Consider the following 11,415-nt stretch of genomic DNA (forward strand, 5'->3'; position numbering starts at 1 on the left):
CTCATCAACGGAAAACCTCATCTCTCCTTCTTACACACCATGTGGCCAGACGAATGCATTTTCCCCAAAGGCGCCGGAATCATCCTCGATGACTCCTATCAACTCACGCACAACGTGACATTTGAAGGCGAGAATGTCGTCATGGATCTCCACGAATTCAAAATTATAGATAATGGTCGCTCGGCTTTGGTAATAGGTCAATCCACCATTCCTGTGGGCAGCGATGATTTGAATCCTGAAGATCTTCCTGGTCCTCGGAGGGATCATATCCCGCGAGAAATCGACTTGAATTCTAGGGAGACGCTTTTTGAGTGGTCGTCGAAAGAGGTTATTGCTGATAGTGTGATGCCTTATCCTGAGCGTGTGGAAGATGATTGGGATTACATGTAAGTGTTTTATGCTGGAATTCTTGATTAATTTGGACAGCTTGCTAATAAAGACTTCTTTGTTTGACAGGCACGCGAACTCAGTGGAGAAGACTCGAAACGGTGACTTTCTCATCTCTGCTCGCCATACAAACACCATCTACCTGATATCCGGAAAGGACAATTCCATCCTATGGCGTCTAGGCGGCAAAAATTCCTCTTTCAATCAAGGCGATTTCATCTTCTCAGGCCAACACGACGCACGAATCCTCAGCGAAGATCCAGATTCCCACAGTCTGGTAATTTCATTCCTAAACAACGCTTACGCAGGAATTCTCATGGGCCCCGCAACTGCCGATGTCTCCTCAGTAGTGGTAGTTGCGCTGGATACATCCGCAATGACCACAAAAGTCCTGGAAAGCCTACCAGCTCCCGATGGCCTTTTCGTGGGACATGCTGGGAACGCGCAGTTTTTGGATAATGGGAATCGATTCGTCAATTGGGTTGAAGCGGGCCATGTAACGGAACACGCACCTACTGGCGAAGTCCTGTATGAAGCTAAATGGTTKACGGATCGATATCATACCTACAGAGCCTTCAAGATGGATTTTGTCGCGCAGCCAAAAGAGAAACCTGTGTTGAAATCTTTCGCTTCTGCGATAAGGAATGGGAAGTTGGCTACGATGGTTTATGTGAGCTGGAATGGAGCGACGGAAGTCCGGGCTTGGAGGGTGAGAGATTCTACAGATAAGATTATTGGGGAGATGGATAGGACGGGGTTTGAGACGCTGGTTGTTTGTGAGGGATTTCATGAGACCGTTCGTGTGGAAGCTTTGGATTCCAATGGTGGAAGTCTTACGAGGTCTGAGATACAATTGACGGAGCTTCCGCCTAGTTGGGAGAGTTCTCCTGTCTCTGAGCAGCAGCATGGGGGGTTGCCATGGTCGAGTATTATTACTCTGGTTATAGCGTTTTTTGTGGGCGCTTTGAGTCGGGAGGCGTGTTCGAGGTGGTTGCGGAAAGGGGCGTTGTATAACATCTTGCACGGGCCTCGGTTTGGTTATAGTAAAGTCGAACAGACTGCAATCGCATAGTTGTATCAAATTGCAGGTACTTTCTTCTTCTCCGAAACTGCTGCTTCAAAACAGTGCCGCGTCGTATTCCGCCGGGCAAAGCTCTTCCCATTGCAAAGTCGTGTTTTTGGCATCAGTGGGTATTCCATCGACCAACATTGGTAAACCGGCACTTCTCTTCTGCTCTAAAAGTGCGCGAGAATGACCATGCCACCATGTCCTGTTCCACTGTAGATCAATCTGAGTCTTGTCGAAAGAATTATGGTGAATAATGGGAGGAATCCGACCCACGCAGTACTCCGTGTAAAAAGGCATTGAATTCCACTGATCGCGCTCTCCCGGTAGAAATGTAGAGAGTAGGTCATCGGACAACTCCCTCCAATTTGGGGGTTTCGCTTGACAATCAAAGCCATTCCGCTTCCCAATTTGATCTTCCAAGAGCTGATCTTTACGAATGTAATTGGCATCCCAGTATGTATTCGAAGTCTGATGGCTGATCCCCGACCAGTAATCAAGCGAAATCCCAAATTCATCCGGTTTTGCAGGTCGATACTTCTTCTCGCCGGGCTGATGGTAGAATCCAGGTTCTAAATAATCGAGGATTGGTACACCGTACACTTGAGTGGACGGCGGTTGTGATCCAGCTCTGTGAGGATTGAACTTCTCAGCGAATGTGTCGAAATTGGATCTGTGATGACGACGCATGACTTCTCGTTGGAATTCTTGCTCGCCGAAAATCTCCATCCATATGCTTTGATCACTGCCATGATAACAGAAATCTGAAACACCAGTCCCAGCGTCGAAATCCGCATTTTGGCGGCCCCTGCATTCAAGAAGTTTCTGGTGAGCTCGCTCTAGGACAGGGCGTAACATTTTGACGGGTCCGATGGTGGTGCCTGCATTGAGATATCGAGTTCGAAAACTACTCCAATCGGTATGACCTATCGGGGTGTCTGTAGTGATTCCGTATAGGTCTTTTGGCAAAGGAGATTCGGGTACAGGGTAGCATGCTACTGTGTGGAGGGAATTGGGACCGCATCGTTTGCCTGCTCCAAATACAATTCCAGACTTTATCTCCTCAAGTGCAAAGGCACGGCCCATTCGATGTGCGATTCGAGCATCGTCCTCTTCCAGTATGGCTTTGTAGCGCGTGAGGAGTACCTCGAGCGGTAATTGCAACCAAATGTCGAACGCATCTAACATGAGAATAAGATCATCCTGGGAACCTGGCTCACTGAGATATTTGTCAATGTATTCGATCGTCTTGGTGATTTTGCCAAAGTGAGAGCCACCGCCTAACATAGCATCGGTGCTATCCGTCCCACCCCATGAGATTATTCGAGGAGTTGGATATCCCAGGATGGCCAATGTTAGAAGTGTCTTGCATAGTTTGACATTTCCTTTGGTGGCGAGCAGCAGGATGTGGACTTTTGGTTGAGGAACACTACTACTGTCTATATGCCCAGGGACCCCAATGGTGGACTCTCCTGTCCATGAGTCTGGCTTGTATGGACTCCGAGTTTGAGTCTGTATGAAGCATGGCATCAGCTGTGGGGTTCCCTCAACACATTAGATATGTCAGTCAGACCTACGGGTGCAAGCAGAAACACGACGACGATTGTGAACAGCGATGCTATGGCGATACGTATTGTCTTGGGGCGTAGAAGTGTGCTTCTCATCGCCTCCATCGAAGGGAGAGCTGTGCTGTGCTGTGCTGTGGTTGCCAGTCTGTTGTGTGCTTTGTCAGCTCCTTCCTTCTTCGCGTCATTTTGATGTTCTTGCTCCACGGCACTCTTCTCCTAGCTAGACATACCCAGAACCACTTTATTGCTGACCTGTTGACGTTAAGACGGTTGTAGTTGGCTACAAGCTAGTAACGTAATTGATAAAAGAACTCTCTCTCTTCCGCACCCAGTCTGGACCTCCCTGTGATGGGCAAAGCCACGACGCCACAACCGAAGAGAAGTCTTCGGGGAAAGCGAGATCCGCATAATGGCGGGCGGATACTAAAGCAGGTACCATCTCGCCTGTCTTGACAATGGTCGGAATGTGAAGTTGATGCAAGCTGCTGCAGGAGAAATGTCTCGACCTGCTACGCCATATCTGACCAATGCAATCACATGCCGAAAGTCCTAGAAAGTGATCAAGTACAACCCACCTGTGCATATCAGGATCCATCAATGCATGCATGCTGTACTTTGGTTTCAAAGTGRAGACGCCTCACCTGCAACATCACCAAACCGGCCTCGATCATGCGCACAGCTCTCGTTACTGGTTCGGCGGGTTTCGTGGGTTCATTTGTCAGTGAACGACTCTTGCGTGAGGGATATCGGGTCGTTGGGCTGGACTCCATGAACGATTACTACGAGGTATCACATCACAAGTCAGTCACTGGAAATTGTTTGGCTGACTGAAAATGAGGTGTCACTGAAAGAGCGACGGAATTCCCGCCTGCTGGATTTTGCCAATTACCACGCCGTTCATGCCTTACTCGAGACACCTGGCATACTCAAGGATCTATTCGAAAGAGAGCGCTTCGACATAGTCATCCATCTGGCCGCACAAGCCGGCGTGCGTCATTCCATTGAGAATCCGCGTTCGTACTTGGACAGTAATGTCGTAGGAACTTTCGAGCTGCTGGAGGCGGCCCGCGCATATCCTCCAAGGCACATGCTACTCGCATCTTCCTCTTCCGTCTATGGTGCTAGGATGGATATGGACAATCCGTATCGAGAGATCGACAGGACTGATCATCAAGTCTCTTTCTACGCTGCTACTAAGAAGGCAATGGAAAGCATGGCGCACAGCTACGCCCATCTATACAACTTGCCAATCACCGTCTTCCGCTTCTTCACCGTATACGGTCCATGGGGAAGGCCCGATATGGCATTATTCAAATTCACCAAGGCCATTCTCCAAGGCGATCCAATTGACGTCTACAACCATGGCGACATGAAGCGCGACTTCACCTATATCGATGACCTCGTAGAAGCAGTTTGTCTTCTCGTTGACGCCATACCAGAGAGATCAGATATTTGGGATACGGTAGCCAAATCTTCGAACCATCAGAGTCGCTCGTCTAGAGATCCTCTCAAACAACAAACAGACATCCCCGAAAGTTTGTCACCAGTGGCGCCGTGGCGGGTGGTCAATATAGGAAATTCCGAGCCAGTACAACTTACCGACTTCATTGAGGCCATCGAGGATGCTACGGGCTTTAAGGCGAAGCGGAAACTCTTGCCAATGCAGGCTGGCGATGTGCAGGCGACATGGGCGGATGCTGAGCTTCTGAGGAGTCTTACGGGATATAGGCCAAAGACTTCTGTGCAGGATGGAGTCTTGCGCTTTGTGGAGTGGTATCGAGGGTACTACTCTGTATGATGAAGAAGGAGATGGCAGACATCCGTGAAGTTGCATGATTATCAGGCAGTTAGTTGCACTGTAAGTCTAGAAGGTCTCGACATGGCGAGGGCTGCTGCTATGCTACTCGGGGTCAAATCCAGCCACTTCAGAGCAGGGTTGAATTTTGAGAAGACCTTGGATGGGAATAATAGTCTTTCCTATCTGAATATATTCAGCGGCATGATATGTAGGCTCGCCGGGGGGGGGTTGCACTACGCAGAACATCACGGCAAGTCTATGGCGGATGTTGTAATCATCATGGCCTCCTGTTGAAACATATAGATGCACGAAAGGGGGTGTTATCATAGTAGTCTTGTATCAGCGAGGCAGGCTATTGTGTGTGATCAATGTGGCTTTCGGTTGTGGGAAATGTACATACTATGTCACAGAAATGATTCTTTTGTAGTGATTCAGACGCAAATATCGATTAYGACTAGTATATACGTATTGCAATGACCCAGCGATCGAAATCACATGAGTTGTACGGTCGTCGTTATCCGTGATCTCTACATCACGAGCGGGGGGCAAGATTTTGACTCCTCTAGGAGGAAGGAAAGAAAGATGGTTGGGTGACAACAGATAGTCTTATTTTTCGAAATCGATATTTAGACTAAGAGAGTGGTTTTCAGCTAAATGGAGTAGTGCTCTCTATTACTTCTTCCCCTTCACGCAATTCTAAACTTTCCTCTAACCTTGCTATGTTATGAGCGATGGAAGCCCACAGCTGGGCTATGCATTTTTTCCTGCTATGTTAAAATTCCTTACAAGCTATTGTATTAGCGAGAACTGACTACCATCTAATAAGTAAGGTAGTCGGCATCAATGAATGGGCTTGTTTACTTCATTTCCCGCTCCGGGGAGATTTTTCATAAGGTGTGAATAGATAGAAGTAGCTAGGACAGGACGAGAATTTCGACCAAGCTATACTACCTGCCCCTGAAGTGCAATTTTCGCTGGGCAGCATCGTTGTGCGTGCGTATTATATATGAGCGAGACGCCGGGCTTTACTTTGAGTCTTCTGTTCGATAACCCATAATGCATTATTGCTCGATATGACGGAGAATCTGCTGTTCAGGATCACTTTACAGAACGAAAGGTCAGGACTGCCCCGGATCTGCTTCGCAAATTTCAGGCTCCAGGGGAATTTACAGTGATACCTTAAAAAAGGCAGTTTCTTCGCGGCCAGATATGGACTATACATAATGCCTTGCCGTTCGCCTCGCAGGATAAGTAGTCCGCCGCCTAGGCCTCTCTCCATCAATCTCCTCCACCACATCTCTCCTCACCCCCGGGACAACTCTCGTCGATTGCTGCGACACCACAGGAGGCTGATAATAGTTYCCATTGCTCCTCCCCCATTTCGGAGACCATCCCTGCCAGTTCTCCAATGCCCCCGCCCAATACAGACTTCCACCAATCACGACGATCGTCAATGGTAGCGCCACGACCCAATAAAGCCACTGTCCGAATTCCATGTCTCGAATATCAGAAGAGTTCWTGCCAAAAACACTAGACACAAAAGAAAGCGGCAAGAAGATGATTGTAACAATCGTAAAGACCATAATGGYAGCTTCTTGACGATCTTTATTACTGTCAATTTCCCCTAAGTGCCACTCTCCAAGCTCAGTGGCTCGGCCTTGCAGAGCCTTGATCTTATCGATCCGTGCTGTTAGAGAATTTTTGCAAGTGCCTAAGATGGCGTCTTGGCGAGAATCAAGGAGGAGGAGGGGCAGATATGGCATGCGTTGTCGACCACCATCATCTTGAGCTTGAATGCTACGCTCAAAGACGTTGACTACATCCAATTGATATGTGAGGATGTTGAGAACTGCTTCAAGCTCTTGCTGGAGGTCCCTGATGCTTGCCTGATGGGCTCGGGTGAGAGGGTTGTCGAGAATCTTTGCGTCCTTTGCTCTCAAAGTCAGTAATCGAGGTGACGCGGTTCTGATGGTTTTCTTTCGAAGCTCRCCAGTTGCTGATAGAAGTCGCCGTATATTTGGGCCACATCAAGACCTTCCTTGATCATGTCCTGACTGAATCGATTCAGCATCAAGGCGACTACACCTCTCGGTGGACAGATTTCGTGATCTTCCACATCTATTGTCCTTAGTTTATTGACGAGCTCCCGCTCTCCTGTTTCAAGCTTTGTCGCAGCACACCTTAGTTGCAGCGTAGGCAATAGTCTGGGCCGAGGCCGAGCGTCTTTTTGTATTGCCTGGTTGAAAAGCACAAAAGCGCTGAGGAGATGGAGCCAAGATTCATAGAACTGAGTAGGGAGTGGTGTAGGAGGTACATCGCTAGCGAAGTTTGTAGTGAGTGTGGATACTACAGCGAACACGCGGCTGTAAAGGATGTGGTAGAATTCTGCTGCCAGCTCAGCGTTATGTCTTGACATCTTGCTCTCCTGTGACCATGTTAGCTGTGCGGTCGATGTCCTATCTAATCACCACGTACCCCGATGCTAGAATTGAGAAGCCCTTTCAAAGCGCCCCAAAAGCGTCTTGTCATGACATGATCGAAATCAACAGGCCAGAAAAAAGCGAATACATATTCTGCAAGGATGACGATTTGTCCACACTTGCCAGTCGCCATGGAGGTATCTGTCCTGCTGGTATCAATCCTGGAGGGAGTCTTGTCTTGGGAAAGTGATGTTTGAATGTCTTCAAGAGAGGCTTCGGGGCACGAATTATATGCTGAAGCTGCCATCTCATTCGAGTGCGCTGCCAACTTGTCGTGCAGGGACTCTGCCAGACGAGAAAGGGGACTGCTTGCCGCTTTACTGTCGAGTCCGAAGATGTGGAGCGCTTGAATACCTTGGAGATGGTTGACAATGTCCCGTGGGCTAGCCGCTGAGCCAGCTCCTCCGTGATCTGCAGCAGCGACATCGACGGCATTCGGTGACCCTGACCTCTTTATCTGGCTCTGAGGACCGAAAGCTTGCTTGACAGATCGTAACTTCGAGCGCAGTCCGGATCCAGTGTTGAGACTTTCTTTCAAGACCAACTGAATTGGAAATTGTGTGGCGTTTGCAACGACGTGATGCCAAGTTGCCGCATCGACAGTGCGTTCCTGATGCGTGATCTTAGCACTAGCATCACAAYTGCCAATGGATGATAAGTCGTCGGCGAATATCGAAAGCAGTGAAGGCCAGGATCGAACTTCATCCAGGGGGAACGACCAGCTTCGATCATTTCCAACCTTTACGCGGACCGATCTCGCCGAAGTTTTTTGAGGTTGGGATGACATACTGGAGAAGTCTTTACGCAACTCCTCTAAACCCATCCTGCTGCAGGTGATGATTGTATCGTCTACGACCAAGCACCAAACAGAAGATACATGCAAGCTGTGATCCTTTGGAGTCGAAGACCTTGTTGTAACTGCCTGCGAGAGCTCCCGCTTGCTGTTGACGGTGCGAGTGTAAGTCTGTAGTAGTGGTCTGGGCTGGTGGGAGGCTGTGGTTGATGTCGACGACTTTTCCTCAGCCAATCGCTCCAACGAGAAAAATGGAAAGGCTGAGAAGCAGGCGGAGAAGTTTTGCTTGTCTTCCATTCCGTCATCTTGATATTCAGTATCGCTCACACATATTGGTATCTAGAAGAAGAGATGATCATTTTTAGTCGTTGATTGGAAGAGGCCGCCGATTCTCAATCTCAAGGAATTGGGATTTATTGACACGGAATGCACTCACCATCTCACGGCCAAACTGGCGCTGTTTCTCGTTCTCCTTCTGAACCTTGCGGAGCATCTTCTCGACACGACGTAGATTTTTCTGGGGCATCTTTTGCAGACTTCTTCGCGCCACAGCAATGAACTCGTCGAAAGTTGGCATGGATCGCTCCATATGATGCCAGTCCATCTGTGACCGCAAGTGTGGCGATGCAGGTACAGTCGTAAGCTCCACACCAAGATCCCAATCATCAAAGGTGTTACCCAACCATCTTGTTGCTGCGAGATGCAGATTCGTCGTAGGTCCGGCTGTAAGTCCGTACCCAGCGTTTTGTTTGGAGTCAGGCTGAACGTCCTGGATAGTAGAGGTGGAGTGGGAATTACTAGAGGCTGTTGACTCTGACAGGTCGAACTCAAACTCCAGTGTTGATACCTCATCAGAATTGGAAATGATGCTTGCGCTGCTGCTGGCCCGGGAACGTCGAGAGGAAGGGTATTGTGGTCGAATCTCCACATAATCCACTCTGCTGGCTTCTCTTCGCGCACGAGCGTTGCTACTATCCATCCTGTCGGCTTCTCTTTGCGCACGAGCATTACTACTGCTGCTGCGAGCAGATGATCCGCGCCTTCTAGGATGCGCGAAATACTCTCTGCTGCGGCTCCGCACTCGACGTTCCTCCACTCGTGGTAGCCGCCTTACTGGAGGGTAGTTCGTACCCGAGTTTTGATAGCCATCCTGAGCGCTGGACACTGTGACTCGAATCTTGTTGCCCATATAACACCTTTGCGTGATAGGCTCCTTGCGCTCCTCATCGCCATACCCATAGTCGGGAAATCTGTAGGCAGCTGGCAGCGGTCTCCTTGGAGGCGGTGGTGGTGGTCGAGACATTTCGCAGGAATGTTCTTGGTGGTATGAAGCAAAAGATGAAGGAGAGCAATGCTACACTCTAGTAGATCAGGTGAGGCTGAATTACGCAAATCATTTACCACTTTGATCGTAGCAGGCCGCTCGGGCGGCTGATGGCTGACATGCAGTAGTACACCAAGCTGCAGCCACTACTGTTATCTGCAACAATGCACTGTTGCGCTTCTCGCAGGACTTGGTTAAACTGGAAGCTCTGTCGATGATTCCGGAGGAGCCCTGGGAGAAATACAACTTCTATGATGATCAGACAAGGCGCTACGATGAGAAAGTTGCGGGTCTCCATAGACTTTGAGACATCGTCTGATGTATCAACTTAGCTGGCCTGAGAGGAGGCAACTTTATAGCGATGATGAAGAACACTGTGGGAGGTAGGCGTGAACGGAATTAGAGGATGGCAGAAATGGAGGTAGAGTGTCTGGCGACTCCCTTGCATGGACGCCACTTGGCATAGTCTTCACTTCAATTAGCGCCGGCTACTAACGAGCCAATAGCACAGTCTTCGCTCAGCTTTTAACCAACATTAGCATGAACGTCAACGTCGATCTGACATCTTTCAACAAACGATCAACTCTCACACCACGATACGCCTCCATCATGACTCAGACAGACCAAAGAGTGCCTATAAAGACACAAGCATCCAATCACAAGCACTAATCCTCGACCCGATCGGAGCTCCAGGCTACTAGCTCGCCACTCCCAGGCGCTGAGCAATACGTACATCCTTCTCAAACCTGCTTTCAACTCCTACGCGTACCTTCCATCTGCCTACTTACTCATCCATCCATATTGTCAGTGATGACTCCGATTCCAGCACCTTCACCTAGTTTCCACGCCACAGCACACCTTTGGTACGAAACATGTCCGCGTGGGCTGACGACGAATATGGCTGCCTTGCTGTGGTATCACAAGTAGGTAGATTTCTCGCTGTGAGTGATTCTCTATAAAGCTCTGGCTGTGGACTGCTCTCTTTCCCTCTACCTCTGCTATATCATCCACCATTTTCAAAACATGGCGCCTTCAGTCAGATACTACAATCAAACAGCTCCCTTTTGGGACTTCATCGCCAGCCTCGAGGAGCAAGGAATTACTGGCAACAACGACGTAAACGACGACACAAGCCGCCGAGAAGAGACCTCCACCAACGAGAACGAGCGCGGTGCCAATCCCTGGTCGGAAGGTGGTTGGGCTACATTCCCATGGGGCCCTGTCCCACACCGCGGGCGCCATGGACCACCTGGCCCCGCCGCCGGAGCCTCCGATCCTGAGGAAGGCTCCTCTCAGCCCAAAGGCCCTCCGCCACCTCCCTCAGATGAAAAGCATGACGAGGCTCCCCGTGCAGGCCCCTCTCACGCCCACGGGCATCACGGTCCCCACCGCGGACCCGGCTCCCGCGGCGGTCCCTGCAGCGGCAAAGGTCGAGGAGGAGGTGGAGGAGGTGGATGGGGCGGTCGTGGTCGCGGGCGCTTCCACCCATACGCCTCCGGACCCTTTGGTGCTTTCGCCGACATGTTCCAATCTCAAGTCTTCGGCGGACCGGAAGGCAACGAGAACAAGCACAACAGCGAAGACTTCCACCCGGATGTCGACATCTTCGATACATCCGAGTCCTTTGTCGTGCACGTCTCCCTCCCTGGAGCCAAAAAGGAAGACGTGGGCGTGAATTGGGACGCCGAGAAATCGGAGCTCAGTATCGCTGGTGTGGTGCACCGACCTGGCGATGAAGAGTTTTTGAAGACGCTTGCGTTGGATGAGCGCAAGGTCGGTGCTTTTGAGAGAAAAGTGCGGTTGGGGAGCAGAGCGAACCCGGCGAGCATTGATATCGATGGTATCACGGCGAGGATGGAAGATGGGGTGTTGACTGTGGAGGTACCTAAGCTTGATGCTGGGTATGTGGAGATCAAGAAGGTCGATATCGAGTAGGTGTGGACTAGCCGTTGCTTGAGTACTCAGGCCTGGGTAGTGGAAAGGAGGAGATATATGAGGA

At 50.0% G+C, this 11,415-nt stretch overlaps 4 protein-coding genes; 2 read left to right on the top strand and 2 right to left on the bottom strand.

Moving 5' to 3' along the window:
• Window positions 1-1,504: 1,504 nt before the first annotated feature.
• RCC_05925 (uncharacterized protein) lies at window positions 1,505-3,126 on the bottom strand (the record flags this gene model as incomplete). XM_023771189.1 has 2 exons in its annotated part: window positions 1,505-2,965; window positions 3,031-3,126. The coding sequence occupies 2 exons, from the start codon at window positions 3,124-3,126 to the stop codon at window positions 1,505-1,507; spliced, it is 1,557 nt and encodes a 518-aa protein (XP_023626957.1).
• A 564-nt stretch (window positions 3,127-3,690) lies between these two features.
• Window positions 3,691-4,819, top strand: RCC_05926 (related to UDP-glucuronate 5'-epimerase; the record flags this gene model as incomplete). XM_023771190.1 has 2 exons in its annotated part: window positions 3,691-3,807; window positions 3,860-4,819. 2 exons carry the CDS (start codon window positions 3,691-3,693, stop codon window positions 4,817-4,819), a joined length of 1,077 nt encoding a protein of 358 aa, XP_023626958.1.
• Window positions 4,820-6,033: 1,214 nt separating this feature from the next.
• Window positions 6,034-9,395, bottom strand: RCC_05927 (uncharacterized protein; the record flags this gene model as incomplete). XM_023771191.1 has 4 exons in its annotated part: window positions 6,034-6,747; window positions 6,810-7,244; window positions 7,295-8,431; window positions 8,529-9,395. 4 exons carry the CDS (start codon window positions 9,393-9,395, stop codon window positions 6,034-6,036), a joined length of 3,153 nt encoding a protein of 1,050 aa, XP_023626959.1.
• A 1,044-nt stretch (window positions 9,396-10,439) lies between these two features.
• On the top strand, window positions 10,440-11,351 carry RCC_05928 (uncharacterized protein; the record flags this gene model as incomplete). The annotated part of the gene is made up of 1 exon (XM_023771192.1): window positions 10,440-11,351. One exon carries the CDS (start codon window positions 10,440-10,442, stop codon window positions 11,349-11,351), a length of 912 nt encoding a protein of 303 aa, XP_023626960.1.
• Between the last annotated feature and the right edge of the window lie 64 nt (window positions 11,352-11,415).

The sequence above is a fragment of the Ramularia collo-cygni genome, assembly GCF_900074925.1.
Source record: "Ramularia collo-cygni strain URUG2 genome assembly, contig: RCC_scaffold08, whole genome shotgun sequence".
Lineage (NCBI taxonomy): Eukaryota > Fungi > Ascomycota > Dothideomycetes > Mycosphaerellales > Mycosphaerellaceae > Ramularia > Ramularia collo-cygni.